Source organism: Equus caballus, chromosome 11, assembly GCF_041296265.1.
Source record: "Equus caballus isolate H_3958 breed thoroughbred chromosome 11, TB-T2T, whole genome shotgun sequence".
Classification (NCBI taxonomy): Eukaryota; Metazoa; Chordata; class Mammalia; order Perissodactyla; family Equidae; genus Equus; species Equus caballus.
The window spans coordinates 176140-197085 of NC_091694.1; the positions used below are offsets into that span (position 1 = coordinate 176140).

The 20946-nt window shown below is 46.0% G+C and overlaps 1 protein-coding gene and 1 long non-coding RNA gene across 51 annotated transcripts in view; one reads left to right on the forward strand and one right to left on the reverse strand.

The window, feature by feature from the left end:
• Positions 1-740: 740 nt before the first annotated feature.
• Positions 741-4195, reverse strand: LOC138916200 (uncharacterized). Its single transcript, XR_011423109.1, has 2 exons — positions 4060-4195; positions 741-3628 (listed from the first exon to the last, which is right to left on the reverse strand). It is a non-coding gene; the product is annotated as an uncharacterized lncRNA (long non-coding RNA).
• Positions 3961-20946, forward strand: part of B3GNTL1 (UDP-GlcNAc:betaGal beta-1,3-N-acetylglucosaminyltransferase like 1) — a 154582-nt gene continuing 137596 nt past the window's right edge. For 19 of the 50 annotated variants that reach the window (XR_011423102.1, XR_011423103.1, XR_011423104.1 and 16 more), the window contains exons 1-4: positions 4281-4419; positions 5995-6111; positions 6207-6306; positions 13437-13535. Coding sequence is in view for 43 of the 50 variants with exons in the window: in XM_070226701.1 (XP_070082802.1) it covers positions 4384-4419; positions 5995-6111; positions 6207-6306; positions 13437-13535 (352 nt within the window). In the remaining 7 variants the exon portion in view is untranslated. Of the gene's footprint in view, positions 4420-4788; positions 4921-5598; positions 5898-5994; positions 6112-6206; positions 6307-13436; positions 13536-20946 lie in introns of those variants that run through there. The other 31 variants (XR_011423105.1, XR_011423106.1, XR_011423107.1 and 28 more) reach the window with 11 other exon arrangements.

A 20946-nucleotide genomic window follows, 5' to 3' on the forward strand; every position in this document is an offset into this window, starting at 1 on the left:
GTCAGTGGTACTCACAGCCGGGCTGCTGTGAGGCAGGCCCCAGCTGCGCACGTCCACAGGATGCTGTCCAGAACTGCTGGCTCGAAGCTTTCGCTCTGCTTCAAGCAGCAACACGGCCTGCCACATGCTCACGCGCTGACAAGAGACATGAGGCTTCTGGGTCGGAGATCAAGGAGTTTGCTACTCACAGCAAAAGCAGTGCCAGAGGGCCAGCCTGCGGGCATGGGCTCCCCGAGCCAGCTCCCCAGGGGCGATGGGAATGTGTCCAGACAGACGCTGTGCTGCTAGGGGTACATGAAAGGAGAGGACCTCCAAGCTTTACGGCGGACAGCAAGCAGGCCAGCTCTTCGTCCTGGAGGGCAACATGGTCCTACGCCTCAAGGCTGCTCATGAAAGTGGCCCTGTAACCAGCGGCCAGGGCTGTGCATTCCCGGCATGCCCAGCTTGTGGGGAGGAGTGCGAGTGATCCCAGCAGGCATGTCCCCCAACAGAAGCCAGGTAAGGAAGCTCTGAGATCCAGCCTCAGATCTCAGGGTTCAGGGATGCAGCCCTGGGGGCCAGGGGATGACTGTCCCCAATTCAGATAGAGGCCACTGAGTTCTCGGTGGCTGCTGCATGCCATTCCCCCGTCAGTGGGTCAGGGTCCTGCCTGCCCTTCAGGCCCTGGTGACCTGTGAGTGGCCAGTATCACTGCGTGGGGCCGGTCCTGGGCGGCAGGAGGCCTGCCTATGGCTGATGGGATGGACGGCTCCTCACGGGAAGGGACAGCTTGCGTTTCCCTCCCTGCATTCCTCAAACTCTCACTCTGCCCCATACAAGGGGAGCTACTGGGGTGGGGCCCCACTGCTAGACCCAGCCCCACAGTGCACACTGCTTCCTAGGCGGCCTGAGGGGGGCTCCTTGCTAACCTCCTGGCCAGGCGCGGCGGCCCCCAGCTCTGACACTGACCTCGGAGCACTGGCTGCCCTCCCTGAGGCCTCACGCAAAGTGCTGAGGTCGCCTCCAAACCTCTGGCTTCTCCAGTCCTCCTGAGTTCTGTCAGACCTGAACTTAGCCAGGCCCCTTCTCCCGCAAATGACACTTTCCTGTTAATGTTTAGAAGGATGTCCAACTGGCCGCTCCTGGCCTCTCACCTGATACTGTCTGAGTCACGCCTCAGGTGCTCAGGCACCAAACCCCTGCGCTGTGGCCTCAGCTCCTGCAGGCACCTGTCCACCTGTAAGTCACCCTGGGTTCGAGGGGCAGTTGGCTTAAATCACTTCAGGAGGACGCACACGTGCTCATTGGACACCGTGGCCACTGACGGTGACGCCTGGGGTCTGCTTCAAGTTCCCTTCGCCTCTCTGATGATGCATCGGCCCCTCGCACCTCCTGCTCAGCCCTTCCCATCTTCTTGGTCCTAACTCTGAGTCCAGCCGGGGCCACTGCACCCAGCTTTGGGCAGGCCCACCTGGCCTGCAGTGTGCTGTGTGCCCCAGGGCTCGGGGACACCTGTGAGACCCTGCAGTCACCACCCAGAAGTGCAGGGGAGTAAATCGCCAAGGGGTGACGCCAGGTGACAGCCCCAAGGGTAAGGCTTCTCTCCTTCGCGCTCAGGTGGACAACTCTCCAGGGCTCTGGGAAGGTCTGAGGTCCAGCTCCAACTGCCCATGTTGGGGATGCTGTCCACAGAGCACGCTGCCCTTGCCCCTTTCCTTCCCTGACCCTCGCTTCCTGGGATCAAAGACCCTCCTGTAAAAGCCCAGAAAGGCTCTGCTTCCTGGACTGAGGGGGTAGGCACCTAGGCCAAGACAAACATTCTACATGATACTTGAGTGAGTCCATCAAATTCACACCAAATGTTTGCCCAGCTGTTAATTGAATGCTTCCTGTGATGGGAATCTCATTACTTCCTGTGGCTGGTAGGAAGTCCAGCTCTGGCTTCTTAAGTCAACACGGTGAGTCTCGACTAGCCTTTAAAAAAACAAGAGAGTGAGAGGACACCAGCCCATGTCCCACACTAAGATAGCTGGATGCTTCCTCGTGAACAGATTTACTATTGGGGTGCTCTGGCCACCATGGGCAGCCAGTCTGCTCCAGTGCGAGCGTGCTGTTCTCCATGGTGTTGGGTGACCCCCGACCTCCCAGCAGCATCCACTGCTGGAGGAGGTTGAGCTAGAGCTCTGCTGGGATTTGTCCCATCAGGAAACTTGGAAAGGATGCTTGCTGAGAGGTCCTACAGCGTGGGCTATCAGGGAACGTCCGGTTGTTGTTGCTGAAGCTTGAACTCGCCCTTCACTGACGCACTCTTTCTGAGGCTGGGCCCAGTGTCCCCGAGCCCAGACCTATGCCACATATTTGCCTCCTACACCAACATGGTGAGAGGGCTGTCGGGGAGTTTTAAAATTTGGAGACCCTGGCAGTGGGCACTGAGTCTTCTGAATACAACCAGGATTCACCAAACAGTTTGCATAAACAACGATTAAAAATAAAGTCTCATTGGGCAGGCCAAAAGCTGCCAGAGTTTTACATCACTTCCCCTTCAGGTGCCCTGTGGCCATTCATCTTTTCATTCTACCTCATGACCCCCTGGGTCCCTCTCCGGGGAGTGGGGGGGGGGACGTCAGTCCCCAAGGCCTGGTCTCTGTTGAGAATTGTTCCACAATGAAGGGAATCATCTCAGGCCCTGGCCAGCTACAACCCTGCATTTCCGAAGTGCCTCTTGGCACTCTGAATGTTTGGAAAAAGCAGATTCCAACAAAATTATACTAGGGGGAAGGCAGTGAAGAGCAAGTTTCTGGCAGCAGATGTACAGGAAGCAGGACAGGAGCAGCCAAACCCAGTTCTGATATCATGTGCTGTGGTGCCCAACAGCACCTGGGAGCCTTATCGCTTCCTCCCACTGATTACTGGGCGGCTCCAGCTGAAAAGCAGACAGCATGTTCTGGGAGCAACAAGGCAACTTTGTACCCAGTCCTTTAAAGTGAAACTAATACACCAAACCCTGGAGAACTTTAGGTCCTTGGAAACAAATTCTCAGATGGCCTTTGTCCCACTGTAAATAACGTTGCATTTGCACTCACCCAACTTAAGAGTTTGCACTTGTACAATAGGCTTTACAAATATTGATGCAATTTAAGGAAAAACCACATTTGAAATGATGCTTAAAAGATCTTAAACAGAAGCTTGGCTTGGCTGTAATTGTTAAGTCTGTAGAATGATTTGCATTTCATCTTAGTTTTGGGCAGTAAAGCATTTCTCCTGGCAGTGATGGCTGTAAACTTGCTCGTCAGTTTAGATCAGTTGGGACAAACCCCAAGTGGGGACACTCTGTGTGTGCCAGCACCACAGTGCTAATCACAGCAGGTCACATTTGTTGAGCTCGCACGTGTGCTAGCACTAGTTTACCCAGCTTACACGAGTCACTGGGTGCCACCCCACAGCCCTATTCCACCAAGAGGGGCACACCTTACTTAGGGTCACACAGCTGCCAGGATGCAGGTGGCACACTGGTGCAAGGTAAGAGATGGCTTAGGGGTATCAGGGGTCTTCACGCAGGAGGAAGTCACACACAGGCCGCAGTTTTCCTTGGAGGGAGGGTGTTTTAAGCCGTAAGCACTGTGGCCCCAAAGCCCCGGCCGCCTTCCTCCTGCTTAGAGAGGCAGAAATGAAAGTGGATGCCAGTGGGTGCACCTAGGCTCCTGTGCCTGCACCCTTCCTTGTTGGGGATGCGGGGGAGGCTGGGGACATGAGGGACATTGGGGATGTGAGGGACACTGAAGATGCTGGGGATGTTTGGGACGTTGCTGACATTGGGGACATTGCAGACGCTGGGGACATTGCAGACGCTGGGGACGCTGAGGATGCTGGGGACGTTAGAGACATTGGGGAAGCTGGGGACATTGGGGACACTGCGGACGCTGGGGACGTCTCAGGTGTCCTGGTCTCCCGCCCCCAGGCTTCTCCTTGTCCTCCGCGCAGGTCAAAGATAAGTTCAAAGGAAATCACCGGCTTCCTTTAACCACACAACAGCAAGGGCACCGGGTTGGGCACAGAGCGGCGCCGTTCTCACAAACCCACCTTGCCCACAACCAGGTGTTTCTACAACATCGGACCTCACCGAGGAGTTCAAAGCTGACCAACGCAGTCGCCAGAGGCGGGAGGACTTCTGGGGTCAAGGAGCCGACAGAGGGCACGCGGGACCGAGGCGCCGACCGCGGGAGCTGCTCTCCCGGCGCTCGGCCCTTCTAGGCCGCGCCTCTCCACTGCCCGCGGGCCGCCGCCGGATCGACGTCTCTCTGCGCCAATCGGAGGCGGCCCCGCCTCGGCCCGCCTCCCGAAGAGCCGCCCGCGCACGCGCCTTAGCCCGGCGTGGGCGGGGCGGGCGCCCAGGAGAGCGCGGCCATGGAGGCCGGGGGGCAGCCCGCTGCGCCCCACGTGGTAGGTGCCGGGGCCGCGGGCCGCCTCTGCCTTCCCCTCCTCCTCCCCTTCCTGACTCCCCCTCTTCCTCCTCAGCGCTCCTCCCCTCTCCTCCCCTCTCCACTCCTCCCCACTCCTCCCCATTCCTCCCTCCATCCTCCTCCCCTCATCCTTCTCTCTTCCATCCTCTGATCCTCCCCTCATCTCCTCATCCTCCTCCCCTTCCTGACTCCCTCTTCCCCTCCTCAGCGATCCTCCCCTTCCCTCATCCATCCTCCTCCCCTCCCTTTGGGGCCTCTGTGTCCCACACCACTTCTCATGGTCTTGCCTGTGACCGTCTCCACCCAAAGCAAGGTTGAAGCACCAGCCGAGGAGTGTGGACAGAGATTCGTCAAGGCCCACCTTTGACAGAAATTCCCGTGTATTTTGTATTGTAGATTTTGAGAACAGTAAAAAATTCTTTCCCTTTCAAAAGTAATTCCAAAGTAAATATGTAAGTAATGGAGGGAGTTACTTTTGTGGGTAAGTAAATTTAGGAAGGGATGTCATTGTTGAATCAGGTCCTCAGAGTAAAGAACTTGACTGAATTATGTTTTCAAAGTTTGTATCGATGAGTTTTTCATAACCATATTCAGATTTAGTATTTTTAGAACCCTCTCTCCATTCTGTATGGATGTGTAGTGCACATACCTGTACGCGCGTTTGTGTGTGCACGCACACATGCATGGGTACACTCACCTGGACCATCTGCATTTCTGTTTCTGGCTTAGGAATCTGTCCGCTCCTCTTCATGAGGTATCAGGTCAGGGTCAGGACAGACGGTAATTTCTGTCTTTGGGTGTTCTGTGTTGCTTAGTGGGGTAATGTACAAAATGAGGACAATTCCTGTAATCAGTTGTTTTATTGGCCCTCAGGTTTCACTGGGCTTACTCCATATACTTTGGAAAAGTTTGCTTTATCTGGGCTCCATGAGAAAGGACAGAGCTGCATGCTGTCCTATGCTAAGAGAGCAAAGGAGGAGAGGGATGGAGTGAGGTCACCTCCCAGTTTCTCAGCACCCCCCCTCATGCTTTGTTAAAGCTTGTGTGGGGGGACTTGAAAGGGTTTCTTTGTTGCAGTTTCTCTGACATCATGGTTTACTGAAAATGCCTATCACCGCCAAGAAAAGGACCAATCAGTGATTTTCATGATTGGGCTGGAAGATACAGATGCTTGTTTCAACCAAAGTGATGATGTTTCTGATCATTGATGGGAAAACATAGGCATTTGTCTTGAATTGGGAAAATTTTTGTTGCCTTTCAGATTTTTGTTTCCTTTTCAAAAGCATCCAAAAGATTAATAGTTCAGGGAAGAAATCTCAGACATAATAACTCTCACGGAGCAGAAGAATGTGAAGAGTTTGGGGAGAAGGCATAGACACCTTTTCTTTGTTGGGGCATATTCTTTCCCTGGAAGCCCTGTTCTGGGAGATTCTGTAGATTGGGCCTTGCCCTCTGGAAGTGAGCACAGTGCCAAGTGGTAACGGGGAGGTAAACTAGAGCAGTGGAAGGGGGTTGGCTTTCACACTTCTTGTTAATCCACCTCTTGTGATTCCAGTCTGTCATCCTCCCAGTCCACAACGCTGAGGCCTGGTTGGACGAGTGCTTGAGGTCTGTGCTGCAACAGGACTTCGAAGGCTCCATGGAGCTCTCGGTCTTTAATGATGCCAGTAAGGTATTTATGAACTTCCTGTTGATGATTTAGCCCTGGTGTAAGTCCCCTTTGTTCTGAGGGAAGTTTCCTGACCTGCCGAGTCCTTGTGCTTTCAGGACAAGTCTATGACTATCATTGAAAAATGGAAAGTGAAGTTAGAAGATTCCGGTATCCTCGTGGTCATTGGAGGGCATGATTCTCCGTCCCCCCGAGGAGGTCAGTGACCATGTTTAGTTTATTATTCAAGTGTAATGAATCGTTTCTTATCAACTTGTATACTGAAATAGTTTATGTTGTTCAAATCCTGGGTACTTAACATTCACCACTCATTAGGAACCCAGCAGACCTGAATTTCTTATTCTTTGATAGGGATTTGTGTAAGGCCACTACTCATTCTTTCCTTACTCAGCCTGACTAAAAGCTGTTGGGTGTTTTTATTTCTGGTGTGATTGATCATTATTGGTCACTTCTACTTCTTAAAATTTTTTCCTGTACCATTAGATTTGTTTTTGTTCAATTTTTCAAAATCTTCTTAAAGAACCAGCTTTTGGTTTCATTGATTTTTCTATAGTTTTTCTTTTTTCTATTTTGTCTGTTTTCTGTTTGCACTCTGATCTTTATTATTTTCTTTCTTCTGCTTACTTTGGGTTTAATTTGTTCTTTTCATAATTCTTAAGGTGGAAACTGAGGTCATTGGTTTGAGGCCTTTTTTCTTTTCTAATATAGGCATTTAGTGATACAGATTTCCCTCTGTCACTTTAGCAACATCCTGAAAATTCTCATATGTTGTGTCCATTTTCATTGAGTGTCAAAATACCTTCTGATTTTCTTTTTGGTTTCTTGTTGGACTTATGAGTTATTTAAAGTTTTTTAGTTTATGAGTTTTTAATTTATGAGTTATTTAGTTTCCAAACATTTGAGGGATTTTCCAGATATTTTTCTGTTGTCAATTTCTAACTTAATTCCTCTGTAATAAGAGAACATACTTTGTTTGGCTTCAGTCTTTTAAATTTGGTAAGATTTGTGGCTCGGGACGTGGCCTATTTTGGCAGATGTTCCATGTGCACTCAGGAAGGTTGTGTATCTGCTGGTGTTGTGTGGAGTTTTCTGTAAATGTGAGTCAGGCTGAGTTGGGGGCATTCTTGTATCAGTGAGGATACAGCAGACTTGAACTGTTTGGGTCGACTTGCTCTATCAGTTATTGAGAGAGAGAGTGAAATCTCTGACTCTAATTGTAGATTTGGCCATTCCTTGCTGCAGTTCTATCCATTTTGGCTTCATGTATTTTGAAATTGTTAATATTTAGGATTGTGAAGAATTGACCCCTTCATCATTATGAAATAAACCTCTTGATCTCTGGTAATATTCTCTGCTCTGAAATCGAGTTTGTTTGCTATAACTGCTCTGGCTTTATTTTGACTAGTGCTAGCGTAGTATATCTTTTTCACTTTTAACCAATTTGTGTCTTTATATTTAAAGGGTACCCTCTCCCTCGTGGATTCTTGTAGACAGCGTATGGATCTCGCAGTTTTATCCAATCTGACAGTCTCTGCCTTTTAATTATGATGTTTACACTAGTCGTATTTAATGTGATTATTGATATGGTGGATTTGAGTCTGTCTTCTTGCAATTAGTTTTATATTAGTCACATCTGTTCTTTATTCCATTTTCCTCCTTTTCTGCCTTCTTTTGGATTAATCGTTATTTTTTTTATAACAGCTTTATTGAGATATAATTCACATACCATACAATTCCCCCATCAAAGTATACAGTCAGGTTTTTAGTATATTCACAGATGTGTACAACCACCACAGTCAATTTCGGAACATTTTTTCACCTCAAAAAGGAACCTTGTATCTTAGATATCCCCCTCCATACCCTGTTCCCCCCAGCCCTACACGACCACTAATTCTCTTTCTGTCTGTAGATTTGCCTGTTGTGAACATTTCATATAAATGGAATCATATACTATGTGCTCTTTTGTGAGTAGCTTCTTTCATTTAGCATTTAAAGTTCGTGGTGTAGCATATATCAGTACTTCATTCTTTTTTGTGAGAGAGAGACCGTTTGTGTAGATATACCATATTTTGTTTATCCATTCATCAGTTGATGGACATTCGGGTTGTTCCACCTTTTGGCTGTTGTGAATGGTGCTAGTATGAACATTTGTGTACAAATGTTTGTTTGAACACTGGTTTTCAGTTTCTTTGGGTATATACCTTGGAGTCGAATTCTAGGTCATATTGTAACTCTGTTTCACTATGGAGAGTGAACTGCCAGACTTTTCCACAGCAGCTGCGCCATTTTACATTCCCAGTGCATGAGGTTCCAATTTCTTCACATCCTCACCAACAATTCTTATCTTTTTTTTTTATAGCCATCCTAGTGAGTATGACATGGTGTCTCACCATTTCACTCCAGTTTGGATTTGCATTTCACTACTGACTAATGGTATTGAGCCTCTTTTCGTGGTTTATTGGCCATTTGTACATCATCTTTGGAGAAATGACTATTCAAGACTTTTGACCATTTTTAAATTAGGTTGTCTTTTTGTTTTTGAGTTGTAAGAGTTCTTTATGTATTCTCGATACTAGGTTCTGATCAGATATATGATTTGCAAATATCTTCTCCCATTCTGTGGGTTTTTTCACTCTCGAGAGTATTCTTTGATGCATAAAAATTGTAATTTTGATGAAATCCAATTTATTTTTTCTTTTGTTGCATGTGCTTTTGGTGTCATATCTAAGAAACCATTGCCAAATCAAGGTCATGAAGACTTACTCCTGTGTTTTCTTCCAAGAGTTTTATAGTTTGTGTTCTTATATTTAGATCTTTGATCCACTTTAAGTTATTTTTTGTGTATGGTGTGATGTAAGAGTCCAAACTCATTCTGTTGTATGTGGGTATTCAGTTGTCCCAGTACCATTTGTTTAAGAGACTGTTCTTTCTCCACTGAAAGTTCTGGTATCCTTGTTGAAAATCAACTGACCATAAATGTACGGGTTCATTTCTGGACTCTATTCTTATGCCAGTACCACAGTGCTTTGATCACTGTAGCTTTGTGGTAAGTTTTGAAATTGGGAAGCATGAGTCTTCCAACTTTGTTTTTCTTTTTCAATATTGTTTTGGCAATTTGGGATCCTTTTCAATTTCATATGAATTTTAGGATCATTTTTTCCATTTCTGCAGAAAAACCATTGGAATTTTGATAGAGATTGCTTTGAATTTGTAGATCTCTTTGGGGAGTCTATTCCTTTAACAATATTAAATCTTCCAGTCCATGAACACAGAATGTCTTTCCATTGAATTAGATCTTCTTTAATTTCTTTCATCAATGTTTTATACTTTTCAGTTTACAAGTGTTTTGCCTCTTTGGTTAAATTAACTCCTAAGTGTTTTCTTCTTTTTTATAGTATTGTGAATGGAATTGTGTCCTTAATTTCCTTTTCAGATTGTTCATTGCTAGTGTACAGAAAAACAGCTGATTTTTCTGGGAGCTTGATCTTGTATCCTACAACTTTGTAGAACTTGCTTGTTAGCTCTCGTAGTTTTTTGGTAAGTTTTTTGTATTTAAGATCACGTAATCTGCGACTAGAGACAGTTTTCCTTTTTCCTTTCTCGTTCGGATGCGTTCTTGCTTTTCTTGCCTGACTGCCCTGCTGGAACTCCCAGGACAGCATGGAGCAGAGGTGGGAAGGAGGCCCCCGGCCTTGTTCTGACCCCGGGAGCTTTCAGTGTGCCCCTGCCGAGCGTGGTGCTGGCTGTGAGCCGAGGGAGTTCCCTTCTATTCCTAGTTTGTTGGGTGTGTTTTTCTTTATCGTGAAAGGGTGTTGGATTCTGTCCAGTCTTTCTTCTGCATCAGTTGAGATTATCATGTCGTTTTTTTCCCTTCAAATATATTAAGATGGTGTATTATGTTGATTGATTTCGTATGTTGAAACGCCCTTGCGTTACTGGGATAAATCGCACTTGGTCATGGTGTATAATCTTTCTAAAATGCTCCTGGATCAGTTTGCTAGTATTTTATTGAGGATTTCTGCGCACGTATTCATAAGGGGTATTGGCGTGTAGTTTTCTTTCTGTGATGTCCTTGTCTGGCTATGGTATCAGAGTAATGCTGGCCTCGTAGAGTGAGTTGAGTGTTTCCTCTTCTTGAGTTTTTTGGAAGAGTTTGGGAGGCATTGGTGTTACTTCTCTAAGTGTTTGGTGGAGCTCATGGGGGAAGCCCTCTGATCTTTTCTTTGTTGGGACGTTTTGATTCCTGATTCAGTCTCTTTATTTGTTCAGATTCGTTATTTCTTCTTGAGTCAGTTTTGGTAGTTTGTGTGTTTCTAGAAATTCGTCCATTTCATCTAAGTTATCTAATTTGTTGGCATACAATTGTTCATAATATTTTCTTATAATCCTTTTAAGCTTCTGTTAAGGTTGGTAGTGATGTACCCACTTTCATTTTTTATTTTGGCAATTTGAGCCTTCTCTTTTTTCTTAGTCTAGTTAAAGGTTTGTCAATTTTGTTGATCTTTTCGAAGAACCAGCTTTTGTTTTGATTCTCTCTGTTGTTTTTTACACTCTGTTTCATTTATCTCTGCTCGGATCTTTATTGTTTCCTTCCTTCTGCTAGCTGTGTGTTTTAGTCTGCTCTCCTTTTTCTGGCTCCTTAAGGTGTAAAGTTGGGTTATGGACTTGAGATCTGTTCTATGTAGGCATGTATAACTGTAAATTTCCCTCTGAGCACTGCTCTTGCTGCATCCCATAAGTTTTGATATGTTGTGTTTTCATTTTCATTTATCTGTAAGAATATTCTAATTTCCCTTATGATTTCTTCTTTGACTCATTGGTGGTTTAATTTTCACTTATTTGTGAACTTTCCAGTTTTCCTTCTGTTATTGAATTCTGGTTTCATTCCATTGTGGTCGGAGGAGATACTTTACCTGATTTTAACATTTTTGAGGTGTGTTTTGTGGCCTGACAAATGGGCTGTCCTGGAGAGCATCCCGTGTGCACTTAGGAAGAGTGTGCGCTGCTGCTGTCGGGTGGCGTGCTCTGTGTCTGTCTGCTGGCTCTGGTTGGTTTGCAGTGCTGCTCGCGTCCTCTGTCACCTTACTGGTCTTCTGTCTCGGTGTTCTGTGCATTATTAAGGAGGGGTGTTGAAGTCTTCAGCTGTTAGGGTAGAACTGTCTACTTCTCCCTTCAATTCTGTCCATTTTTGCTTCACTTATTTCTTGTTAGATGTGTATAGTTTTATGATTGTTATATCTTCTTGATTGGCCTTTTTGACATTATATAACGTCCTTGTTTCTTGTAACAATTTTTAACTTAGAGTTTATTCTGCCTAATACAAACCTGATGTATAACCACCCCATCACTCGTTTGGTTGCTAGCTGAATGGAATATCTTGTCCATCCTTTCACTTTCAGCTTCTTTGTACCTTTGGGTCTTGGGTAGACCTCTTGTGGATGGTATTGAAATGGATCGTGTGTTCTTTTAGTCCATTCTGCCAGTCTTTGCCTTTTAATTGGAGCAAGTAAGCCATGTTTAAAGTAGTTACTAACAAGGAAGGATTTTTGCCATTTCGTATTTGTTGTCTGTATTTCTTTTATCTCTTTTGTTCCTCAGTCCGCCATTGGTACTTTCTTTTGTGTTTAATTGGTTGCTTCTAGTGTGCCATTTTGAGTCCGTTCTCATTTCCTATTCTGTGTATTTTCTCAGTGGATACTGTGGAGATTAAATTAGCACCTTAGATTTATAACAGTCTAGTTAGAATTAACACCAGCTTAGCTTCAATAGTGTGTGAGGCTCTGCTGCTGTCCAGCTCTGTACCTCCTACTTCATGTTGTCACAAATTACGTCTGCAGTGTGTGCCTACTAACGTGGAGTTATAATCACTGTTTGATGTATTTGTCTTTGAGATCATATAGGAAAAAATACAAACTAAAATTAAAGTAACACTGCTTTTATGTTTACCTTTATCAGTGTTTTCCGCTTTCTCTATGGCTTCAAGTTGCTGTCTGGTGTGCTCCTGTCACACCTGCAGGACTCCTGTCACCACTTCTTGTGGGCAGGTCTGTTAGTGAAGGACCGTCTGCTTTTGTTTATCTGGGAATGCCTTAATTTCTCCTTCATTTTTGAAAGATGGTTTTGCCAGATATAGAACTTCTGTATGTTGTAGGCCTAACAATACTTTGCTTGCATACTGTTTTATACAGTTGCTTTTTGAATCAGTTAACAGAAGAAAGGAGAAGAAATAAGCATTTATATTGTCTTTTGTAATAATTACCTTTACTGGTGCTCTTTGTTTTTTTAATTATTTTTATGGATTTGAAATACTCCCTGGAGTCACTTGGGGTCAATCTTTTTAATCTAAACAACCTACTTTAGTGTCTCTTATAAGGTGGATCTGCTAGTAGCAAGTTCTCCCAGTTTTTGTTTATCTGGGAGTGTCTTAATTTCTCCTTCATTTTTGAAAGACAGCTTTTCTGGATGGAGGGTTCTTGGTGAACAGTTTTCCTCCGGCTGTGCTCCCCACCTTCTGCCTTCATTGTTTGTGTGGAGAAGTCAGCTGTTCATCTTATTGCGGTTTCCTTTTCTTCTTGTCACTTTGAAGACTTTGCTTGTCTTTGGCTTTCATCGTTTTTGCTTGGCTATGTCTAGTTGTGAATTTTTTATGTTTATTCTGCTTGGAGTTCGTTGAGTTTCCTGGATGTGTAGATAAACTTTTTCACTACATTTGGAAAGTTTTCAGCTGTTATTTCTTGGAATGTTTTTTCTGCCCTATTTCCCTCTCCTCTCTTCTTGGTGTTCCGCTTACACATATACTGGTATCCTCAGTGGTGTTCCACATTTCTCCAAGGCTCTGTTTTTGCTCATTCTCTTTTCTCTCTGTCCTTCACATTGTGTTATTTTTATCACTCTGTCTTCAAGGTTGCTGATTCTTCTGCCGATTTAAATGCAGCCTCGGCTGCATAACGGCACTCGCTCAGCAATGACGCATACAGGACAGTGGCCCCACACCATCTGGACCACACAGCCCAGGTGTGTAGTAGGTTTGTGTGAACATACTCTGTGGTGTTTGCACAATGACGAAGTTGCCTAACAACATGTCTTAGATGTATCCCTGTCACTGAGCGATGCATGACTGTGGGCCATTGAGCTCCTCTGGGGAGTTTCTTATTTCAGGTATTAGACTTTTCAGCTCCAAAATGTCCGTTTTTTTAAGTAATTTGTCTTTTTTGTTTTTTTTTTCCTGCAGATTGGCACCTGGGCTAACAACTGTTGCCAATCTTTTTTCTTTTTTTCTGCTTTATCTTCCCAACCCCCCTGTACACAGTTGTATATCTTGGTTGCAGGTCCTTCCAGTTGTGCGATGTGGGATGCCACCTCAACGTGGTCTGACGAGCGGTGCCATGTCCGTGCCCAGGATCCAAACCCTGGGCCGCCACAGCAGAGTGCGTGAACTTAACCACTCAGCCACGGAACTGGCCCCAGTAATTTGTCTTTATGTTGGTATTCTCTACTTGATATGACATTGGCATCCTGTCTTTCTTCACTTCTGTAGTCATGGTTTCCTTTAGTTCTTTGAACCTATTTGTAATGGCTACTTTGAAGTCCTTGTTAAATCTGACATCTGACACTCTCACAGGAAGTTTCTGTGCCTTCTCTTTACCTGGTGTCTGGGTCATGCTTTTTTTTTTTTTTGAGGAAGATTAGCCCTGAGCTAACATCTGCCACAATCCTCCTCTTTTTGCTGAGGAAGATTAGCCCTGAGCTAACATCCGTGCCCATCTTCCTCTTCTTTATATGTGGGATGCCACCTCAGTGTGGCTTGATGAGTGGTGCTAGGTCTGCGCCCAGGATCTGAACTGACAAATCCTGGGCCACCAGAGTAGAGCGTGTGAATTTAACCACTTGGCCATGGGGCTGGCCTCCTAGATTTTCTTGAGGAAATATTTCTTTATTTGCTGTATGCGCATAGGGCCATTTCCAGAGACTGTAAATGGTTGGTGGTTTGTTTTTTTTAAAATAATGTTCACCTGTTTTGCTGGGGAGCAGGCTGTGGGGCTCTCCATGCTGTTGTCACGCCAGAAGCAGAACTCCACTCAAAATTTTTTACAATTCTGTGTTGTCTCCATGGTTGACTTGTTAGCTTAATTCTTCGTTTTGCTATTTTATTTGGGGTTTATAGTGTATATCTTCAATTTATCAGATTCAATCCTTCAAATGTTCTTATGTAACTTCACATATGGCATAAGAGCCTTACAACAGGGTACGACCATTTCTCCCCTCCTGCTCTCCAGGCTGTTGGGGTCATGCACTGGAGTGCTACATGTATTGTAAACTCCACAGTAATTGGTGTTAACTTAGTTTATAAACAGTCAACGATCTTTTAAAGAGGTTTAAATAATAAGAAAGAAAATCACACGTTTACCCATATAGTTACTATTTCCAGTGTTCTTTATTTCTTTGATTAGATCCAGGTTTCCATCTGCCATTGTTTTTCTTCTGCCTGAAGGATTTGTAAAAACATTTCTTGCACAGTCACACATCACTTAACAATGGGACGCTCTGAGAAATGCATTGTCAGGCGATTTTGTCTTTGTGTGAATGTCACAGAGCTGTTGACACAAACCTCGATGGTGTAGCCTCTCCAACCCTGGGCTGTGTGGCACTGTTCTTGTGGGCCCACCATTGTACGTGCGGTCTGTTGTTGACCATGACGTTGTTCTGCGGCGCACGACTGTAGTGATGCTCTGCCAGTGGTGAGTTCTTTCACCTTTTCCTTGTCCTCATCTGGCACATCTCAGTGTAGGCTGGTGGGTCCTGTGATGGAGAAACCTCCTTGTCACGAGCTTTACCGCCTGCCTTAGTCCCCTGCAGCACCCCCTCATACAGACGAGCTTGCCCCTCACATAACCCTTCCATGCTGCTTTTGTCCTCCTTCCCTCTCTCTTACTTTCCTTCTTCCCTTCCATCTGTCCTTCCGTCTTCCTTTGTTCCATGCGATTCCTTTCCCTCTTCAGTGTGGACGAGGAGAAGAGCAGAAGGCCTGAGCTAGCTGGTCTTCTGTGCTGTGAGAAGAGTGCTCCCTGTTCCCATGCAGGAGCCCCTGAACCTGCTGTCCATCGCTTCACAGTGACGGAGGGAGGGCTGGGCAGTCGGCTCTCCTCAGCAGTGCTGGAGGAGGCAAGGACAATCCAGAACTTCCTCCTGGCTTGCCCCTGGGCTGTGGTGTTTGGGTTTCCTCCCACACAGGGTGCAGCCTCCTGTCTCCCATACAGAGTCCTGCAGTTTTTAAGTTGGGCGCTCAGAGCCACGAGGATTGTCTTTTGCGTCTGTGGCATTTCTAGTGTTGGACTTCAGGGAGTGGGTGGACCAGCAGGGTTACTGGCTCACCGTCCTATCCAGCTCTAATAGTTTCCACGTTGTCTTGGATTTCCCATTTAGGCAGTCTAACCTGGAATAAATACTATCCTTTTGTTTCTTTTTTCTGATTTATACTTTATTTTTCACATTTTTTGTCAAGGTAGGAAGTCTGGAAGAGCCATATAGCGTAACATTAGTGCAGCATCTTGGTGTCCTGACTCAGTGGCGTGATTCTAGTGTTTCCGTGTTAAGGATGATGTTTACTCTTGCTTTCTGAGCGGTACCTTTTTGTCAAGTTGATGTACAATTCATCACTTAGTAATAAGCCTTCAGAAAATGAGGTATCAGTATAGAATTTTATTAAATGTCCATTAGGTATCCGTTAAGGTGACTGTTATTTTACGTAACATTTTTATGTAGTAAATTACGTGAGTGTTTCCCTTAACATGAGCCATTCTTGCAGTGTGAGAACAAACCAGCAGTGGCAATGGCAGTATTTTGTACAATGGAGTCATTCAGTTTTCTTTAGGATTTTTGCATCTATATACATATGACAGATTTCAGCGGAGCTTCAAGACTAGACAGACTAGGAAGAAGGACTTGGCCACCTACTTCCAAAAGAATTGGCTATGAAGCCCCTGTGAATAGCAGCGGAGTGTTGTCTGATAGAGCGCCAGGAGGTGAGAGGATGGTGCAGAAAGACCAGAGAGGGTCCTGCCCTGCTGTCCACAGTCAGGGTCACTCAACGGCACTAACAACAACAGTGTGGAAAATCGGTCTGTAGCTCTGTGTGTGTGTGTGTCCAGCTTAGGGTGAGCAGAAGGCCTCAGACCTCCTGACATCGCATCGTGAAAGCAGCAATTGTGTTGAGCGGTTCAGCTCCCTTGTCTCAACCTCCTGTAAAACTAGCCTTACAGACTGTATTTAGATGACAGAAAAACCGTTTACTCATTTTCCTGAATAAATGTCTGCTTTGAGTAATCACAAATTCTTTTTGAATACCAGCATGTGGTGAAAAGAAATTCAGGCATACGGAAAGGTCTCCGATGAAATGGAAAAGCCCCCGCCCTAGAAGCAGCCAGTGTCTTTTAGTTCTTCCTTGGTTTATTTAACTCGCGAGTGTCGGTCAGGACTTGCTATGAAAGAGGAAACGTTTGGCCCACTGAAAGTACTTCACACTTTCTCTTTGTTCTTCCCTCAGAGTTTTTGTTTGTTACGATATATTTGTATTGTCAGAGTTTATAATCTTCGCCTTCTGTTCTGTAACTCTTGTTGTTTTATGTGCTTTACTAATAAATGGATTCCAAGAGTTTAAACCTGGTAAAGACCTGCGTTAGTGTTATAAGTAAGTGGCTGTTACTCTCTGTAGACCACGCAGTGGCTTTTGCTCAGGGCAGGAGCTGAAATCCTCTGCTGCTGCACGTTGGGGTTCCCAAGCACCGGGATCCATAGAACCTTAAAGAGTCTGCTTATTCTCTCCTACTTTCTACCCACGTGCCGTTGTTTGTTTTTTTCCTCCTCTTTTTCTTTTATTTAATTTTCTTTTTTTTTTTTTTTGAGGAAGATTAGCCCTGAGCTAACATCTGCCGCCAGTCCTCCTCTTGTTGCTGAGGATGACTGGCCCTGAGCTAACATGTGTGTCCACCTTCCCCTACTTTATATGTGGGGTGCCTACTACAGCATGGCTTGCCAAGCAGCACCATGTCCACACCTGGGATCTGAACCGGTGAACCCCGAGCTGCGGAAGTGGAACCTGTGCACTTAACTGCTGTGCCACTGGGCTGGCCCCTTAATTTTCTTTTTATACGTTCGTTTTTCATTTTGCTGGAGTACTTCTTCAAGTAATTTTTCCATGTCTGGTATGTGAATAGTAAACTATTTAGAGTTTTTACATGTGTGAAAATATTTTCATTTTGTGCTTATGCTCAATCGACAGTTTGGCTAGGTGTAGAATTCTAGGTACAAAATAATTTTTCTTAGAATTTGGAAGGGATTGCCTCCTTATCTTCTGGTGTCCCCTAATTCTAATAAGAAAGCTTATGTCAGTCTGACTCCTGTGATTTTAAAGGTATCTTTTCTGAAACCAGCCCAGGTGATCCAGTGGTTAAGATCCTGTGCTCTCACTGCCACAGCCTGGGTTCATTTCCCGGTCAGGGAACCACACCATCCGGTTGTAGGTTGTCACGCCGTGGCGGCTGCATGTGGCTGTGATGCTGAAAGCTGTACCACCACTGCTTCACATACCAGCAGGCTCACCCATGGTGGACGGGCTTCAGCAGAGCTTCCAGACTGGGCAGACTAGGAAGGAGGACCACCCAGTTGGGAAAAAGTCAGCCACGAAAGCCCTGTGAATAGCAGGAGAGCACGTCTGATAGAGCACCAGGAGGTGAAGGATTGCGCAGAGAGATGGGCAGGTTCCGCGCTGCTGTCCACGGGGCACTGGGAGTGGAGTCAACTCGTCAGCACTAATAACTAGTCATTTCTGAAAGTGTTTTGAGCTTTGAAATTTTATGATGCTGGGTCCAGATGTGGTGGTGTTTTCATTCATCCTCATCCTCTGTTTTTGTGTTGAATGATTAGCTTGCATTCTTAGCTTTAATTGTAATATATCGGGCTTCCTTTAGTTTGACTTTAAAGTTTTCCTGTAAGACTTGGGAACAGTCTGCCTGCACAGGCTGCTGGGATTGGAGGTGGGTAGGGCAGGTGACAAGTCTGGAGCTGTGGGCAGGTCCCATGGGTTCTGGGAGCCGTGTCTTTCTTTAAGTCGTGGTCCTCAGCCTGTTAGAATCACCTGGGGAGCTTTAGGGTTCCTCATGCCCAAGTCCCTCCCTGAGATGCTCTCGTGCCCTCGGCCTGGGGTGCACCCTCGGCAGTGGGGTTGCGGAAGCTTCCTGAGAGATGCTGAGGCACATCCAGGCTGAGAACATGGCTTAACGTATCCTCAGGATGCACAGCTCCAGCCCTCCATGGCAAGCTGGTCCTAAGGGAATCCTCTAGCTCCCAGCATACTTTGGGGGCAGACAGGCTGAAGGTGGGGTCCCTCTGGCCCACCCCCATGTGAGTGTTAGCTCTGCTTCGAGGCCCTCCTCAGAGCCGCCATCCTCAGAGGTGGCACATGACTTGCAGGAGCGCAGGCTCTTGGCAGCCGCTCCCAGCCTCTCAGGGCAGAGGGTGGCCAGTGGGGCTGTGGGGTGGGATTGACGCATCTGGGTGTCTTTTGATTGGTCAGTTTTGGGTGGTCAGGTGGCTCCTCGGGTGCCTGGATGGTGGCGCCTTCACAGAGGTCCTGCTGTGGTTCTTGAGGCGTGTGCCCCTCACACGAGCTCCCCTGGTTCTCGTCTGAGGCCCGGGGCGGGGCTGCCACCTGGAGGACTCGCTCGTCCACAGCACAGCTGGGATCTGAACCCTGGGTCATCTTTCTCGAGCTCCCGGGGGCCCACCCTCAAACAGGCCAACCTTTCTGAACACTGGCTCCCAGTGGAGACAGTGCGCGGCTCCATGGGCGTGGTTTAAACGCGCCCTCCCAACTCAGTGCCACCGAGCGGGTGCCCGGCCTTTGCAGTTTCCTGCCAGTAGCGGGGCTTCTGGGCCAGTGGAGGGGTGTTGGGGGAAGTGAATTAAGGAATGGTGGGGTTTCAAAGAGTGAAACAGGAAATTCTCTCTAGGAAAGTGCTCCCCACCCTGCGTCACTTTCCTAACAAATGGCATCCAGTGTACTCTACTTAGGAAGGCAGAAACGCATACAAAATAGTTGTGAAAAAATTTTAAATTCAAGATAATTTTTGAAACTTGGTCCTTTAAAAAAAAGAAAGGTTTTTTAGAAGAGAGCTTTTTTTCCTGCTGTTTTAGAAGGTTCCTACTGAAAGACTGTCTCCTCTGACGTCACCACAGTAACCTCCTCGCCCTAGGGGGGGTCTCTTGGGGTTGAGAGCAGCACGCGGATCTGCTTTCCCGGTGCAGCGTCTGAGGCTCAGAGGGATGAAGTGGGATTGGAGGGGCGGAGCAGAGCACTCAAGAGTGAGGGCCCTGGAGCTGGGCTGCAGGTTGGCTCCACTCCACCATGCCTTGTGCCTCAGTTTCCTTCTTTGTGACAGGCCGTAATAGAAGATGCTTGTCTCCGAGTGCTGAGAGGGTGAGATGAGCTCGTGTGTACGAGCCTGTGGGACAGGCTGGCGTGCAGAAACCTCAGCAGCTGCTCTATCGTTGTCGCGTCTCATGCATCCGGGGACGCTGATGTTTTCCCCAAGTTATTTCTTGCTTTCATTACCTTTAGTTTGTTTGACAGAGAAAATGTTTTATGGATCACTTATTGTAGAACATCCATTTCAAGTTGATTCTGAGATGCATGTAAACAAATTGTGGGTTTTGAAACTTATATGAGCACCCTTTAAAAATATTCTTTAATTAAGGTGTTTGCGTCTTCCATAGTTGAATGAAAGTAAATTTAAGGCATTTTGATGACTGTTCTGATTGCTTGTCTAATCTCCATTTTAAGAACAAGTTTTGTCTTTCACAAAATGGTTTTTATAGATTAGATATAACTTAAGCTGTATCACACTTATATGTATTTGATCAATAACAAAAAAATTACTTGTAATATTGTGAAGAAATGAAGTCGTCCTGCTGTCTCATTGAAGTTGAGTGACGTTAATTCATGGGACTCCTGTATTACACATTAATGAAAGGGAGTTAATTTGACTATATCTGAAAGGACATATTTTCCTGTAACAATATTTTCTTGAATAGGAAAAGTTATATTGACTGTTGGATAACATAGATCCAAAGTGTCTATTTTCAGGAGCACTGGGTTATTTAAATTGGATTAAGATTCATTTATTATTATTTCGTATCATAATAGAGCAAAACATTTCTTAATGATGTGGTCACTGGCTAAAATCAAAATAAAACACAATCGCAGCCTCTTCTCTCCCAGAGTGAGGAATGTTAATATCGCACCGAGCATGAGTTTTTCCTACTGTGACCATGACAACCGGCTCCCCTCACAAAGGGACAGGCCTCCCCAAACATCAGGCTCTGGCACAAACATTTAACTTTCTTCAAGGCAGTGATATTAAAGCAAATTCCTTGTCTTTGCCAAACACAAGATTCATTGTGAAAAACTTCCAGCTTCCTTAGGGAGATGCGTTTTCCTTCATTACCCAAATTCTTGGGTTCCATTTTTGCCCTCAAAAACCCACTCTCATAAGCAACTTTTAAACACACCTCCTGCTGATTTAAATGTGATGGTGGGAAGTCTCTGTGTGTCGCTTCCTGCAGGCAGCTCTTTGGTTCCCGTTGCTGGGAGGTGTCTTGGGGCTGCCTTGCTTTGCAGTGATGATGGAGATTTAGCTGCGGCTGCTCCGCGGAGGGCTGCTCATCCGTGCCCAGAGGTCGGGGCCGGGCTCTGCCTCCCCTTGCTGCATCCCTTCTCTGCACTTGCTCAACCTGTGGTTCCCTGAGGTCTGGGCGTCTGCTCTCTGGTTTGGGTTGGCCAGG